A 17,193-nucleotide genomic window follows, 5' to 3' on the forward strand; every position below is an offset into this window, starting at 1 on the left:
AAAGCACTCAGTTGATTTGTAGTTTTTGTTCTTCAGCAAAAGGAGAATTTAGTATATGTTCGGTGACGGACAGATGAAGTGTAAGAGGTAGCAGGAAAATGGCTCATTCCATGAACGAGGTACATCTCTTGTGATATGGATTATATATTACCACTGTATATATATCCATTGGCCTGTGCCCAATATGTGCAGATGTTTAGCAGATTGCTACCATAACATCCCAATTGAGCATCAACATTTCTTGTTAGTCTCTATTATGTATGGTAAGTGAGGGACTAAAGTATGCTAAAGTACTCCTTGATAAAATTAGTCTACGAGTGTGTTCCCTAATCCTCTCTCATCCCAATCATGTCTCAAGTCATTCTCCCATCAATGCTTGAAGGTCATGGCCAAGCAAAGTGCACATTTCATGATTTATGATTTCATGATTTCATGATTTATGCTCGCCTGCATTCAGAACATTCCCGTCGGTCCCATGATCCCACATACTTCCCTGTCGCGTACATCCTCTGCATGCCCGTCTTCACCCCTGATTTTCTGATCCCTCATCTACACCTGGAATAATTTACAGCAGCCACCTGACAACCAATACATTTTGCCATGTTGGAGGAAACAAGAACACCCAGAAACCATGCAGCACCTGGAGAAAATACAAACTCCACATGGGCGACATCGGAGGTCCAAATTTTCATCGTACCTGTACCTCACCATACTTAATATATGACAATAAACTCAGTTTGACTTGAAACCAAAGTATCTGGTGTTGTATAAAAGCAATGCTAACTATTGCATTGCCCATGAGTTCTGAGTTTCAATTGCTGGCAATCTTCAGTCTCTCTTATCAAGAGTTTAAATTTTCTGAAGGCCAAGAAAACTCAACCCAAAATAATGCAAGTAATGAGAACCAACTTGTGAGAACTGCCTGACTGGATGAGCACAACAATTTTCCAACTACATGGTGAGAAGAACAATGTAATTCTCATCAGCCCCTATCATAAACTTTGTTGCTTAGTCTCTGTCTGTGACAAAGTCACTGTGAAGAACAATTAAAAATAATGTTCATGTATAACGTCAATGCAAAGAAGCCACAATACGTTTATAGCTGAGAACGAGAGTAACAATTCTGTTTATATACAAAAACACAAATGATTTTCACTATTTCTAAGGAGATACTTTCAAGCTGGTTCTGATACAGTGAAGGAGTCAAAAGTGGTAGCTGTGTGGAATGAGCTTCCAGTGGAAGTGGTGGAGGCAGGTTCGATTTTTTATCATTTAAAAATAAATTGGATAGGTATATGGATGGGAAGGGAATGGAGGGTTATGGTCTGAGTGCGGGTAGATGGGACTAGGGGAAAATAATTGTTCGGCACGGACTTGTAGGGTCGAGATGGCCTGTTTCCGTGCTGTAATTGTTATATGGTTATATGGTGGTGATTGGGTAGATCAATGTACTACTGTGAATGTACGTTGAAATGATATGATTTTCTGCAAGATTTCACCAAGGGGAGACATGGATGATAAAGGGGAGGTAATAAACATGGATGGGCATGATAACCATGACTGTTGTATGGAGAGATCTTGGGATGCAAGTCCTTGAAAAATGGCAAAATGCTGGAAAAAACATTTCTATGATTTTCCTATCCAACAATTTGTTCAAACAATTTTGACTGTTGAAATTGTATCTGCCTCCATCACCTCTTTGAGCAGTTCATTCTAATCATCATCCTCAAAGTAAAAAACTTACCCTTTACCCTCCTTTAAATTTCTCTCTTCCAATCCCAAACCTGTGCCATCTTGTACCAGATTCTCTTACCCTGGGGAAAAGACTATCTTGTCAATGCCCCTCATAATTTCTAAAATCTATATAAGTTCACCCTTCAGCCTCCTTGGGTCCAGGGAGAATAAACCTAAACTATCCAATCTCCCCTTTAACTATAACCTGATTTCAAGGTAACTTTAAATGGTAAAATAAGGGAGGAGTCCTGCAATGCGATAAAGTTGACAGAAGTAAAGTGAGTTTGGAACATCAGTAAGCGTTTGTGCAAGTTTAGAAACAGGTAGCTGGCACATGAAATCCAAGACAGTAGGATATTGGAGGACATATTCATGGATGACATTTTAGAGTGTCCAGCCAGTTTTTCCTCCCTGCTCCAGGAAAAGTGAAGGCTCATGTAAACAGATGCTTGCAAAGGGCTGGAAAACAAACAACAGTGACATTGTAGGTCACCACAAGATCCAGAAATGGCAATAAAATGTATTTAAATGTGGCCCAGAAACATGGAATCCTAGCCAAGAACCAGAATGCAGCTGAAAGGTCAGTCATAGGCACAGCCAGTGGGTGGGGGATGGTTGCAAATTCAAAATACAACTTTTGACTAAAAATAAAGAGCAAGATAGAACGATGGCAGTGGAATATTATGATGTAACATCACCTTGCTATCCAAAGAAAAACAAGAATTTAGAAGCAGACAGGAGAAAGAAAGGGGAATGACCGAGCAGCAGAGAGGATAGCAGCGGATGACCAAAGGGAGAAACATGAACTCCATGCTACATATGCACTACATAGTGGCCATCTTTACCTTCCCAGGTGAGGTTGTTCCCTTTGTATTTTCCTCACACCCCATTTCTACTTCCTTCATTATTCCTTATAAAATTCTACGTGGTCGTTTTTCTTTTAGTTCTGATACCCTGAATCTTAAATACATCCAAAAACTGGAAACTCTCTCAAAATATACAGTCCGACTTTACTGTTTTTATTCCCCAGTCTTCATTTACCCTGCGTTGACTAATATCTCTCCTTTGAAAATATCCTGCAAAAGTTGTTAATTTATAGCCATGACTATCTCAACAAACACCAAAGTTCTGAACTATAAATTCATCAAGCCTTTAAAAACATGCGTCTCCAAGCTGAAAACCATATAACCAATGCTCTGGAAAATAAAAGTTAATTCATCTGGGGAAGGGAGGAAAAACTGGCAGGACACTCGATAATGCCTCCTCTTGGTGACTCAGTCTAGGAGTGGCAAAATCGGAGTGAGGAAACTGCGTGATGGCTGTAACCTTTTCCATTTTATTTAAGAGCAGTCCATCCTGCTGAGTCAATAAGGAATATAAGGACATATGTAGGCTGAGCAAAATTGTCTTCAGACAATGGAGCATATCGTGGGAAGTATAGAAATAAATGAATCAGAATGCATCATATTGTCCCCAATGTTCCAAGATATGCCAAAGCAAGTAACTGGGACTATATCATGTGCATGTGAAAATATATATGTGTGTGTGTGTGTGTGTGTGTGTGTGTGTGTGTGTGTGTGTGTGTGTGTGTGTGTGTGTGTGTGTGTGTGTGTGTGTGTGTGTGTGTGTGTGTGTGTGTGTGTGTGTGTGTGTGTGTGTGTGTGTGTGTGTGTGTGTGTGTGTGTGAATGTGTGTGTGTGTGTGTGTGTGTGTGTGTGTGTGTGTGCATGCACTTCTTTTGATAATAGAAGCCTTTCTAAAGTTGAGAGGTTTGGAAATGAAATAGATAAGAGGCAACTTAGTTTTAAAAGGAGCACTGACTGTCCTGTATCATACTGCCAAACAAACCCTGTTTTCCTAATGATTTTCCTGATGCAAACACAAAACCTAAAAAGGGTGAGTTCCATCCAGGAAAAACTTTGTCAAGATTTTAAAGATAATGGTGCATCCCGTTGTCTCGCAGTTGTCCTCAAAAATAAGTTGAAATTTACTGAAACTTGCTGAGTGAAATTTCCAAAACCACTGGAGGGGACGGACTCCTTCAGAGTTAGCCACAAGTCATACCCGATAGTATCCATAACTAATGACAAATGCTGCTGTCAACAAACCCTGCTGACAAGAAACCTTCCTGGTGCAACCTTGCAGCAGCAGCAGCTAGCAGTCTTTGCTAGCCTTTGACAGCTGGCTTAATTCAGGAACACAGCTTAAGCCAGCTGTCTGAAGACTGACTTTTAACTGCTGCATGACACTGTAGAAGGTGGGAAAGGAGGAAGAAGTGGACAGCAAGAGAATGAATGGAAGAGTATGGTTGTCACCAGACCCATTTTGGATGAGATGTCCTAGATTTAAATATGAAATTGACTGCCCACAATAACATCAACATGAAATGTGATTTTTTTGGGATCATTCTTGGCATGAATTCCTTGCTTTTAATGAAAGTCCCGGACTCTGTGTTCACATCCATATTATATACACCAGTCTCATTAAAGCAGCTCTTAATACTTGAATATCTGGACGTGCTAAATTTCTCTAAGTGTTTGGAAGAGGTATTGCGCAATGATTACTTCAGACAGATAGTCCACAATCAGTGCCAAGGATAAACTGGATAGGATGGGTGCATTTATTTAATTCTTCATATTTAATGTTAATGGGTTCCTTGTTGGCTTTTTGTGTGAATCTTGGCAAAAAAAAAGAAAACTTTCCAGCGTAAAACATGTCCATCCTCATCACAAGTAGGTGTTGGGTCCGAGAGGTTGCCTGTGATTGGGGGAGGGAGGAATGCAGTGGGGACGAGAAGCCAGAAGAGTTTTGTGGATAGGAAGAATTGGTACTTCAATTAAGGGAGAAGATTAGGGTCCGATGCTTGCTTTAGGATGCCAGTCAGTTGAGGTGGTATTAGCATACCTGTGATATAGCTGGAGCAGCTGTGAAGGCCTTAATGAAACACGGATGAGATTTTCAGATATCAGATGTTTTGCATTCTTATGGGTGCACTGAATCGGATGCACAATAACACAAAGGGAATTTACAGATTTTTGTAGAAATCAGGATGTCCTTAATTCTCTTATGGGCGGCAGGATGGCGCAGCAGTAGAGTTGATGCCTTACAGCGCTTGCAGCGTCGGAGACCCAGGGTCGATCCTGACTACTCGAGCCATAGAGCTATGCAGCACACCATGCCCATGCCAATTCTTTTGTTCATCTACACCAATCCCATTTAGCCTTATTCCTCTACACCTTGCCTATTTAAGTGTCTGCATAAATATCTTTCAAACAGTGATTGTATTTGGCTCCACCACGTTCTATAGCCAAGAGGTAGAGATATCAACTACATTCTGCATTTAAAAAAAATCCCCTCAGATCCTCTTTCCTCTCATCTTAAATCTAAACTCTCTTTTTTTTATACCACTAATATGGGAAAAAGATTCTGACTATGCCAATCTATGCCTCTCAGTCTTATATACCAGTATCAGGTTATCATTCAGCCTTTTTTTCCTTTCACAGAAAATCAAATCTTTCATAATTAAAAGCCTCTCAATCCAGGCTGCATCCTCATGAATTTCCTCTGCATTCTCCGTACCCTAACTATATCCCACCTACAGTTCGGAGATCAAAACTAAATGCAAATGCCATCTAATCGGTGATCAGGGAACTACAGTATGAACCCCAGAGTGCCTCTGATGATGAACATATTGCATAGCATACTACCATTTGCTGTATATGCCTTATTCCTATTTGACCTCTCAAAATGCATCACTTAATACTTGAACACTTCTTCAGTTCCGATCCAAAATATCACCTCCATGTTTTCCAGAGATGCTGCCTGAGCAGCCGAGTTACTCCAGCACAATGTGTCTTTCTTTGTAAACCAACTTATGCAGTTCCTTGTATCACCACAAACATTTCTATCATTCACAAACTTCTGAATTATGCCTCCAGCATTCATAGAGCAATTGTGTCATAGAGCTACTCTGCACGGAAACATGCCATTTAGCCATCTTGTCCATGGTATTTTTCTGAAGGCCTTTAATAAGGTGCTGCTCGTGAGCCTGCGAAACAAGATTGGAGTTGATGACATGAGAGGCAAGGTAGTAGCATGGATAGAAGATTGGCTGAAAGGCAGCAGGCAACGAGCGGGAATAAATGAGGCCTTTTCTGGTTGGCTGCTGGTGACTAGTGGTGTTCCGCAGGGGTCAGTATTGGTTTCCCTACTTTTCACATTATCTGTTACTGATCTGAATGAAAGGATGATAGGATTGATGGCTTTGTGAACAGGTTTGCAGATGATAGGTGGAGGGGGTAGGTAGTGTTGAGGAAGCAGGGAGTCTGGACAGGATTTGGACAAGTTCGAAGAGTGGGCAAATAAGTGGCAAATGGAATACAGCATAGCAAAGTGTACGGTCATGCATTTGGTAGAAGGAATAAAGGCATAGGCTATGAGAGTGCAATGCTGGCATTCATTTTGAGAGCTCTAGAATATAAAAATCAAGGTTGTAATGCTGAGGCCTTATAAGGCAATGATCAAACCACATTTAGAATATTGTGCACTGTTTCGGGCCCTGAGGAAGAATGTGTTGACGTTGGAGAGGGTCCAAAGGGATTTTACGAGAATGATCCTGGGGATGATTGGGTTAATGTATGAGGAGCATTTGATGACTCTGGGTTTATCTCACTGAAGTTTAGAAGGATGAGGGGAGATCTCATTGAAACCTATTGAATGATGAAAGGCCTACATGCAGTGGGGGTGGATAGGATGTTTCCAGTAGTGGGGAATCTAGGACCAGAGAGCACGGTCTCAGAATAAAAGTGCGTACATTTAAGATGGCGATGAGGAGGAATTTATTTAGCCAGAGGGTGGTAAATCTGTGGAATTCATGAGAATCCAACTACAAACAGCTATGGAGGCCAAGTCATTGGGGATTTTTAAACGGAGATTGATAGGTAAGGGCACCAAAGGTTATTGGGAGAAGACAAGAGAATATGGTATAAAGGAAAAAATAGATCAGTCATAATTGAATAGTAGAGCATACTTGATGAGCTGAATCTGTCTTCACTAAGGATCTGTCGTCACTAAGGAAGACACAAACAATCTCCCAGATGTACTGGAGGGCAGAGGATCTAAGGGGGTAGAGGAATTGAAAGAAATGTTCATTAGGCGAGAAATAGTATTGGGAAGGCTAATGGGACTGAAGGATGATAAATCCCAGCGTCCTCAGGGAAGAGGCCCTAGAAATAGTGGACGCATTGGTGATCATTTTCCAATGTTCAATAAATTCAGGATCAGTTCCTGTGGATTGGAGGATAGCTAATGTTATCCCACTTTTCAAGAAAGGATCGAGAGAGAAAAAGGGGAATTACAGACTAGTTAGCCTGACTTCAGTGGTGGGAAAGATGCTGGAGTCAATTATTAAAGAGGTAATAATGGGGCATTTGGATAGCAGTAAAAGGATTAGTCCAAGTCAATATGGATTTATGAAAGGGAAATCATGCTGACTAATCTTCTGGAATTTTTTGAGGATGTGACAAGTAAAATGGATGAAGGGGTGCCAATGGATGTAGTGTATCTAGACTTTCAGAAAGCATTTGACAAGGTCCCGCACGGGAGACTGGTGATGAAAATTAGAGCACATGGTATTGGGGGTAGGGTGTAGACATGGATAGAAAATTGGTTGGCAGACAGGAAGCAAAGAGTAGGAGTGAACAGGTCCTTTTCAGAATGGCAGGCAGTGGCGAGTGGAGTGCCGCAAGGCTCGGTGTTGAGGCCTCAACTGTTTACCATATATTAATGATTTGGAAGAGGGAATTAGGAGCAACACTAGCAAGTTTGCGGTTGACACAAAGCTGGGTGGCAGTGTGAACTGTGAAGAGGATGTTAGGAGGTTGCAGGGTGACCTGGACAGGTTGAGTGAGTGGGCAAATGCGTGGCAGATGCAGTATGATATAGATAAATGTGAGGTTATCCACTTTGGCGGCAAAAACAAGGGGGCAGATTATTATCTCAATGGGGTTAGGTTAGGTAAGGGGGAGGTGCAGCGAGACCTGGGCGTCCTTGTACTGAAAGTTGGCTTACAGGTGCAGCAGGCAGTGAAGAAAGCAAAAACAAGAGGATTTCAGTATAGGAATAAAGAGGTTCTTCTGTAGTTGTATAGGGCTCTGGTGAGACCACATCTGGAGTATTGTGTACAGTTTTGGTCTCCTAATTTGAGGAAGGACATCCTTGTGATTGAGGCAGTGCAGCGTAGGTTCACAAGATTGATCTCTGGGATGGCGGGACTGTCATATGAGGAAAGATTGAAAAGACTAGGCTTGTATTCACTGGAGTTTAGAGGAATGAGGGGTTATCTTATAGAAACATATAAAAGTATAAAAGGACTGGACAAGCTAGATGCAGGAAAAATGTTCCCAATGTTGGTCAAGTCCAGAACCAGGGGCCACAGTCTTAGAATAAAGGGGAGGCCATTTAAGACTGAGGTGAGAAAAAGCTTTTTCACCCAGAGAGTTGTGAATTTATGGAATTCCCAGCCACAGAGGGCAGTGGAGAGTCACTGGATGGATTTAAGAGAGAGTTAGATAGAGCTCTAGGGGCTAGTGGAGCCAAGGGATATGGGGAGAAGGCAGGCATGGTTTATTGATAGGGGATGATCAGCCATGATCACAATGAATGGCGGTGCTGGCTCGAAGGGCCGAATGGCCTCCTCCTGCACTTATTTTCTATGTTTCTATGTTTCTTTACAATATATTTCAAAAACAGAATCCCAGCACTGATCCTTGTATCACAGGCTTCCAATCACAAAAGCATATCTCCACCTCTACCCTCTGCCTCCTATCGCCAAGCCAATTTTGAATCCAATTCGCCAGCTCATCTTGGATCCCATGTGCCTTAAATGTCTGGACCAGTCTATCATAGCAGACCTTGTTGAGTGCCATACTAAATTCTATACAGTCATGGTCATAGAAACATAGAAAATAGGTGCAGGAGTAGGCCATTCGGCCCTTCGAGCCTGCACTGCCATTCAATATGATCATGGCTGATCATCCAACTCAGTATCCCGTACCTGCCTTCTCGCCATACCTCCTGATCTCTTTAGCCACAAGGGCCACATCTAACTCCCTCTTAAATATAGGTCTACTGACAGACTTCATTAATGTTACCTCATCAAAAAAAAATCAAATTGTGGCTGATGGTGATGAAAAATAAATCAATGGACAGAATAGGCAGGAGAATGGCAGCTAGCAAGGAAGGACTGTTGCTTTGTATTACACTTATTTTAATGCAAGAGGCTTGATGGGTAAGACCCATGAACTTAGGACATGGATAGGTCCGTGCGACTGGGGAGTTGCAGTCATTAAACCTGGTTACGAGAAGGACAACACTGCCAGCTTAAAGTTGCAGGGTCCGGATGCTTCATAAGAGATTGAGGTGGGGGTCTAAGAGGAGGGGGTGTTGCTTTCTTGATTAAAGAGGATGTCACAGCAGTCGCCAGAGATGATATTGCTGATGGTTTGGCAATTAAGTGTATATGGGTGGAGCTGCGAAATAAGAAAGGGATGATCACGTTGTTGGGAGTGTACTACAGGCCCCCAAATAGTCCACAGGAATTAGAAGAGCAAATATGCCAGGAGATTGCAGGCAGCTACAATACTATTAAGGTTGTCGTAGCAGGGGATTTTAAATTGCTCAATATTGACTGGAACTGTCAAACTAGAAAAGGGGCATAATTTGTCAAATGTGTTCAGGGAGGTTTCGACAGGCAATATGCAGAGGCCCTACACAGGAGAGGTCAATGCTTAATCTAGTCTTTGGAAATTGGGAAGGGTAAATGGATGAGCCTTGGATTGTGGATGAGCCTTGTGGAACCAGCAAACACCATTCTATTAGAATTAGGATAGTTATGAATAAACACAGGGCTGGCCAACAAGTTAAAATTCTACAAGGCCAACTTTGAAGCTATTAGACAGGAACTTGCTCAAGTTGATTGAAGCAGGTTGTTTGAATAAAAGGAAAAGTCCAGAAAGTGGGATGTTTTTAAAAATGTGCTGACAAGAGTTCAGAGCATGCATGTTCCTGTTAGAGTGAAGTGCAAGGCAGATGAGCACAAGAAAGCTTGGATGACGAGAGAAAGTGAGGCTCTGGTCAAGAATAAGAAAGCAATATGGGACAGATAAGGGCAGGTTGGATCAAGTGTATCCCTGGAGGAGTTTCGGGAACAGAGGAGCACTAAAGAAGGAAATCAGGAGGGCAAAAAGGGGTCAGGCAATAACACTAGCAGATAATATTAAGTGTAAGAACCAAGAGATTGTCAATAGTCAAGAGTGTTTTATTGTCATATGTCCCAGAGAGAATAATGAAATTCTTACTTACTGCTGAACAACAGAATATGTAATCATAATAAATAATATAACAAAAACAATAACAGTGCAATAATAATTATAATAATAGTCTAATGTAGTTCAAAGCTTATGACGTTGTAGTGTTTAATAGCCTGATGGCTGTCGGGAAGAAGCTGTTCCTCTGTTTATAACTACACTAAGGAAAAATGGGTAACCAAAGATAGAATGGGCCCCTCAGAAATCATAGCAGTCAACTCTATGTGGAGGAGATGGGCAACGTCCTCAATCAGTATTTCTCCTCCGTTTTTACCATGAAGAAAGACACGAGGATCAGGGAACTTGGGGCAATCAATGGAAGTGTCTTAGGGGCAGTCAGTATTATGGTCGAGGAGATGATGAAGATCCTAACATGAATGAAGATAAACAAATTTCAGATATATCTGAGGATACTATTGGAAGCTACAGAAGAAAGTTACAGTCACCCTGGCTGAGATTTACGAACCATTATTAAATGCGGATGAGGAGCCAGTAGACTGGAGGATGGCAAATGTTGCGCCTCTATTTATGAAGGGCAGCAATGAAAAGCCTGGGAAACGATAGGCCAGTGAATCTAATATCTGTGGTTAGGAAGTTACTAGAGAGTATTCTAAGGGTTACGATATGTATGCATATAGGTAGACAAAGGCTGATTAGGGATAGTCTGCACAGTTTTTTTACATGGGAGATAGTGTCTTACAAATCTGATTGCATGTTTTGAAGATGTAACCAAAAACATTGATGCGGGCAGCGCTGTAGGCATTATAGATGTCAACAAGACATTTGACAAGATTCCGCTTGGTAGATTGCTCTGGTTGTTAAAATTGCATGGGATCCAAGGAGAGATAGCCGACAGGATAGAACATTAGTTTCAATAAGCATTAGATAATGAATGAATGAATGAATCTCTTTATTGTCATTGCACATGGTACAATGAAATTTAAAAGTCAATAGACAATAGGTGCAGGAGTAGGCCATTCGGCCCTTTGAACCAGCACCGCCATTCACTGCGATCATAGCTGATCATCTACATTCAGTATCCCGTTCCTGCCTTCTCCCCATATCCCCTGACTCTGCTATCTTTAAGAGCTCTATCTAACTCTCTCTTGAAAGCATTCAGAGAATTGGCCTCCACTGCCTTCTGAGGCAGAGAATTTCATGGAAGGAAGCAGAGGGTGATGGTGGAAGATTGTTTTTCAGACTGGAGGCCTGCGACTAGTCGTGTGCCTCAGGGTTGGATGCTGGGCACATTGCTGTTTGTCATCTAGAAAGATCAATGATTTAGATGAGATGTACGAGCATGATTAATAAGTTTGCAGATGACACCAAAGTGACTGGTATTGTAGTTAGTGAACATGATTGTCAAACATTTCAGCAAGACTTTGATCAGTTGGGCTGGTGGACAGAGGAATGGTCAATGTATCACCTGGATCGCCTCGGCGCAGAGGGAGAATAAGAAGGGATGAGACAAAGACTTAAGACTTTTGCCTTCCATCACAGCGAGGAGGTGTCTGGTGAACTCACTGTGGTGGATGTTAATTTGTGTTTATTGTGTGTTTTTGTCATTTTTACTATATGTAGGACTGCAAGGCAACAAAATTTCATTCAGACCGTAAGCTCTGAATGACAATAAAGGCTACTTTTGACTTTGATGTAGTTGAATATAGAATGTTACCTCTGCAACACTCATACAGAGGTTCTACAATTTGGGAACTCTAACCGGGACTGAACCTACACAGTGAATGGTAGGGCTTTGGGGAGTGTTGTGGAGCAGAGGGATCTTAGAGTGCAGCTATATAGTTCCTTGACAGCGGTGTCACAGGTAGATAGGGTCGTCCAAAATGGCTTTCGGCACATTGGCGTTCATCAGTCAGAGCATTGAGTATACTCAAGTCAAGTCAAGTCACATTTATTTATATAGCACATTTAAAAAACAACTCTCGTTGACCAAAGTGCTTTACATTTGTTATAAGATCCGGTAGGCGGCGCGACTCGCGTCAGCAGCGGCCTCTGCAGCCCGTCCGCGTTTTTATTATTTTTGTCTATGTTTTTATGTAGTTTTTGTTATTTTTTGTTGGGGTGTGTGTGTGTGGGGTGGGGGGGTAACTTTTAAATCTCTCCCTGCACGGTTGGAGCTGCAATGTGGAGCGGCCTCCAACAGGAGAAGACCGGGGACTCTGGTGCCGACTCACCTCGTCGCGGAGCTGGCCGAGTCCGGAGCGGGTGGAGCGGTGGTGGAGCACTGCTGCTGCTGCGGCCCGACCTCCGGAGATTCGGAGGCTGCAACTGCGGGTCTGGCGGACGGCGGCACCGGGAGCCCGCGGGTCCCTGGAGGGAGACCGCTTTTCAGGGCTCCTGCAACGGCGACTTCTCCCGCCCGAGTTGCGGGGTTGAAGAGCTCCTGGAGCGGGGCCTGACATCACCGCCCCGCGCGGCTTGGAATGGCCGCGGGACTCTGCGAGCGCACGCCGGGGGCTCTAACACCAAGACCCGATGTGCGACCTTGCATCACCCGGCGTGGTTTTAATGGCCGCGGGACAATCGCCATCGCCAGCCCGGGGGCTTTGACTTTGACTCTGACATGGGGTGGGGGTGGGGGGGGGGGGGGGGGGGGGGGGGGGGAGTGCAGTGGAGAGATAAGATTTTTTTTTGGCCTTCCATCACAGCAATGTGATGGATGTTTATGTAAAATGTAAATTATGTTGTGTCTGGGGTCTATTTGTTTGTAATGTATGGCTGCAGAAACGGCATTTTGTTTGGATTGAATTGAATTGAATTGAATTGAATTGAAGAATAGTATACACAAGCAAGCTACATACATATATACAAACAGCCCTCGCTCAGAGGACGTCAGGAAAGGCTTGGGAGAACGGATAAGTTTTTAGTCTAGACTTAAAGGAGTAGATGGAGGGGGCAGTTCTGAAGGGAAGAGGGATACTGTTCCACAGACTAGGAGCTGCAACCGCAAAGATGCGGTCGCCCCTGAGCTTATGCCTAGACCGCGGGATATTCAGCAGCCCCAAATCGGCCGATCTGAGGGACCTGGAGGTGGTGTAGTGGGTGAGAAGACTTTTAATGTAGGTGGGTGCAAGCCCATTGAGGGATTTGTAGATGTTGTAGAGTATAGATGTTGGGAACTTAAGTTACAGTTGTACAAGACATTGGTGTGGCCACATTTAGAGTATTGTGTTCAATTTTAGTCACCTTGATATAGGAAAGATGTTGTTAACCTGGACACGGCGCAGAGATTTAGAGGATGTTGCCAGGACTCAAGGGCTTGAACTCTAAAGGTTGAGCAGTCTAGGACTTTATTCCTTGGAGTGCAGGAGGATGAGGGGTGACCTGAGAGGGGTGGATAAGATAATAGGTTTAGATTGGCTAAGTCCATAGTCTTTTACCCAGGGTAGGGGAATCGAGAATCAGAGGACATAGGTAGGATTGCCAACTTTCTCACTCCCAAATAAGGAACAAAAGGTCAAAATAAGGGCCACATTCCCGACAGGAATTTGTAGACCGACTCGGCCGTGGCTGGGTGAATGATGTTGGCCCGGGTACTAGACTGCACACAAAGTCCAGCCGGAGGGCTAGCTGAGGAGTTTTGGCCCGGGCGATGGACTTTGTGGCTAATACGGGGCGGTTGGCAACCCTAGACATAGGTTTAAGATTCAAGAGGAAAGATTTAATCAGAACCAGAGGCACAACATTATTTTGTACACAAAACGTGGAAGATATATGGAACGAGCTGCCAGAGGAGGTATTTGAGACAGTTAGTATCACAATGTTTAAAAAACATTTAGACAGGTAATTGGACAGAATACAGTAGGTTTAGAAGGATAAGGGCAAACAGAGGCAGATGGGACTAGTGTAGATGGTGCATGTTGACTGACGTGGGCAAATTGGGTGGAAGGGTGTTTCCATGCTGTATGACTACAACTGAGGCAGGATTTCCCCTCCTCCCCACATAGCCATGTTGACTATTTCTCATCTGACCTGCCTTTCCAAGTGTACATTTGTTTTATCCTTAAGATTTTCTCCAACAATTTCCCTACAAGTCAGAAGAAGGGTCTCGACCCAAAACGTCACCCATTCCTTCTCTCCAGAGATGAGTTACTCCAGCGTTTTTTGTCTATCTTCCCTACAAGTTACGTCAGGCTCACTGCCTGTAGTTGCCCGACTTATCTTTGCTGCTCTTCTAAAATAAAGGAACAGTCTACTGGCTCCTACGGTTAATATAAATACAGAATTTTCAGTCAGGGCCACAGCTGTCACCTCCCTCTTTTCCCCATAGCAACCTACGATATCCGAGCCTGGAGATTTATCATCCCTTATGACTCCCATGACATCTAACACCTCCTTGTTTTTGTTGACCTGCAGCACATTATCCATGAACGCCTCTCTGAATTCTTCTACATCCTTCTGTTTGGTGAATGCAGATGAGAAGTATTCACTTAGGACCTCACCTACATCCCCTGTCTTCACACATGGATTACTCCTTAGATCCTAAATGAGTCTCAATCTTTCCACTGTTATTTTGTTTTCCCTGTCGCAGATACACTAAGAGCAGGTCTTGGAATTCTCCTTAAACTTACTTCCCAAGGATATTTCAAAGCCCTATTTTGAATTTATTATCACTCTATATTTCTCAAGAAAGTCCCTTGATCCCAGTTGCCTATATCTGCCTTGTACATTCTTTCTTCCCTGATCAAACCTTCAATATTATTTGTCATCCATCAATTTCATTTGTCATCCAAATTTAATAATGGTTCCAATAAAAGGTGCAGAGCTAGCCGCCTTTTTTATTTTGTGTACACACGTGAAATCATTTGGATGATGAAGTTGGCAATGTAACAAGGTAGTGTTGCAGCAGAGTAAGACTTGCATTCCTGTTGCTGTTCCTCTAACTAAGGAATTTCAAGTTTGATGGAATCAAAACATAGCACAGTACAGAACGGGTCCTTTTGGTTAACGGAATATGTTCTGCAAATTTAATCATCAGTGGTGGGAAAGTAAATGGTGAAGACTTATTACTGTTCCACATGAATCAATTTTATTTCAATGATTCATGCCAGTGCAATTCTTACTGATCAGGTGCGGCGATTGCAACAGTCAACATTAATAGTGCACTTTGCGGGCAAAGCCAAATGGAAAAGGGATGAGGAAAGTAATGAGTGGGTTGTGGCAAAACTAAATGAAGCATTAACATTATAAAAACATTTCAGACAGCTCGCAATATTTGCAGCTACTGTACTGCAGAAAAGAGGCACAAAAGGGGGAAATATCATTTCTTTGACATTTGTAGTTAGGATTCATAAACTAATATCACTTCAAGTTACTAAAAGCTGCATTTCTGTGAACTTGGCAGAGTTATACAAAGAATTCATTTTAAAATTGGGAATAGGGATTACTTTTAATTCACTCACTTGTGACCAATCTCATGTGCAATTGTGAATGCTGAACCTAAGCCAATATCTTCATTGATGCTGCAGCTCCGCTCAGGCTCACACATTCCAGCCACTGAGGCCAAGCCTAAATAAACAGAGGGAGACACAAAGGGTCAAGCCAAGGTGTTTCAGTCTTAAATACTCTTGTTATAGTGGTTTAGGTTCTTTTTTTTTATGCACATCTATATAACCTACATACACAGAAGGAATAATTGGCACAAGGTTAAGTTTATAGTCATTTGCAAATTTACTGGAGGGAATTGCACTTTACAGGCCAGACATTAATTTTTTCTGAGCTGCAGCCAGCGCTGGAAAATGTCTAGACTAGGGGTTAGATTTATAAATTTACTTCTGGTAACATGGGACCACCTGAAATTTGAGCCTGAAGAGGGAACTAAAATCAACATTTCTATTATTTTTCTATTCTTACCTAGCAAAAAGTTAAATGTAGTTTTTGTATAGCAAGTTTTTTTTTGGATTAGTAATTTGTTTATATTGCAACAAACTGTTGAATAGGTAAGTGTTATCTTAACACATCTGAATTTCTGTTTTATACATAGAGGAAAATGGCTCATATGTAATTCAGAATTGCAGTTCAGGAGAATTTCTGGCTCATTTTTTAACTAATGAATTAGAGACATGAAAATATCTAAGTCCTGACCAAAAGAGATTCATATATTTTAAACCACATATAACTTGCAATATGGCATTTAAGTATCTTGGAAGCAGGAATATTTAAAAATGTTGACCAAGTACAGAAGTAGAAAGAAATAGTCAACAGTTTTTGATTATATGTGGATAATTTATACCATTGGTAAAAATAACGTCTTATGTGTTGTAATTATTTTCAAATGACATGCAATTAGTTTGCGCTGTAACAAACTGCAGTAGTCAAGAACCGATATTGCAACAAGTAGTAATTTAATGATATTCTCGCCTGGCGAGTAAAAATTATTTTCAATGATATCAATGGAAATCAAGTAGTTTGTGCCTATAATGTGATTCCCCCCCACCCCACCCAACTAAGTTGGTGTGCTTCAGTTTACATGTTTGCATCACATAATGTGTCAGCTTGCTCGATGATAGGTATCATTAAGATGTCACTCAATTATGATAGTCTTTTGAACATGATATGTCAAGGATGGGAGGATACAACAGTTATTACCATGAACACATATATTTGAAAAGAGTGTATGGTACAAGGTTATTGTGTTTATATTAGCACAATGCACCAACTTGAAAAAAACATAACAGGTTGTACTTTCTGTTACAGAAATCTATTGTAACGAAGGAAAACGATACCTCATCTACTTTAAGTGCTTTGCAAACCTAAAAGATCACATAAAATACTCCTAAATAAATTGTTTTATCTTTGCAGTTTAACAAAAAAACTGGCATCAAAATTAAAAGAAATTCAATAGATCAATAAGACCAATGGGAAACAATTTCCAAACATTCATTAGTTTCAGCAGTAAAATCTTACCCAGGGTTCCACAAGGTTTATTTTTATACGTGCAGATGTCATACCTACAGGGAAGAAATTGTGAAGAATTCAGTAGCATATAAAATATTATTTTGTTTTGTATAGTTATTCCATTAATGTAGCATAGTTAACATTAGCAGATGATGATCGGTGAAATTATATGTTGCCA

The 17,193-nt window shown here is 41.8% G+C and overlaps 1 protein-coding gene across 4 annotated transcripts in view; it reads right to left on the reverse strand.

Moving 5' to 3' along the window:
* adamts6 (ADAM metallopeptidase with thrombospondin type 1 motif, 6) overlaps nt 1-17,193 on the reverse strand; it is a 281,109-nt gene that overhangs the window by 128,849 nt on the left and 135,067 nt on the right. For 3 of the 4 annotated variants that reach the window (XM_055635078.1, XM_055635051.1, XM_055635060.1), the window contains exons 8-9: nt 17,025-17,068; nt 15,521-15,626 (exon numbers count right to left, since the gene is read on the reverse strand). The exons of the other annotated variant lie outside the window; for it this stretch is intronic. In XM_055635078.1, the coding sequence (XP_055491053.1) occupies nt 15,521-15,626; nt 17,025-17,068 (150 nt within the window). The remainder of the gene's footprint in view (nt 1-15,520; nt 15,627-17,024; nt 17,069-17,193) is intronic. 4 annotated transcript variants of the gene reach the window in all.

Source organism: Leucoraja erinacea, chromosome 1, assembly GCF_028641065.1.
Source record: "Leucoraja erinacea ecotype New England chromosome 1, Leri_hhj_1, whole genome shotgun sequence".
NCBI lineage: Eukaryota > Metazoa > Chordata > Chondrichthyes > Rajiformes > Rajidae > Leucoraja > Leucoraja erinaceus.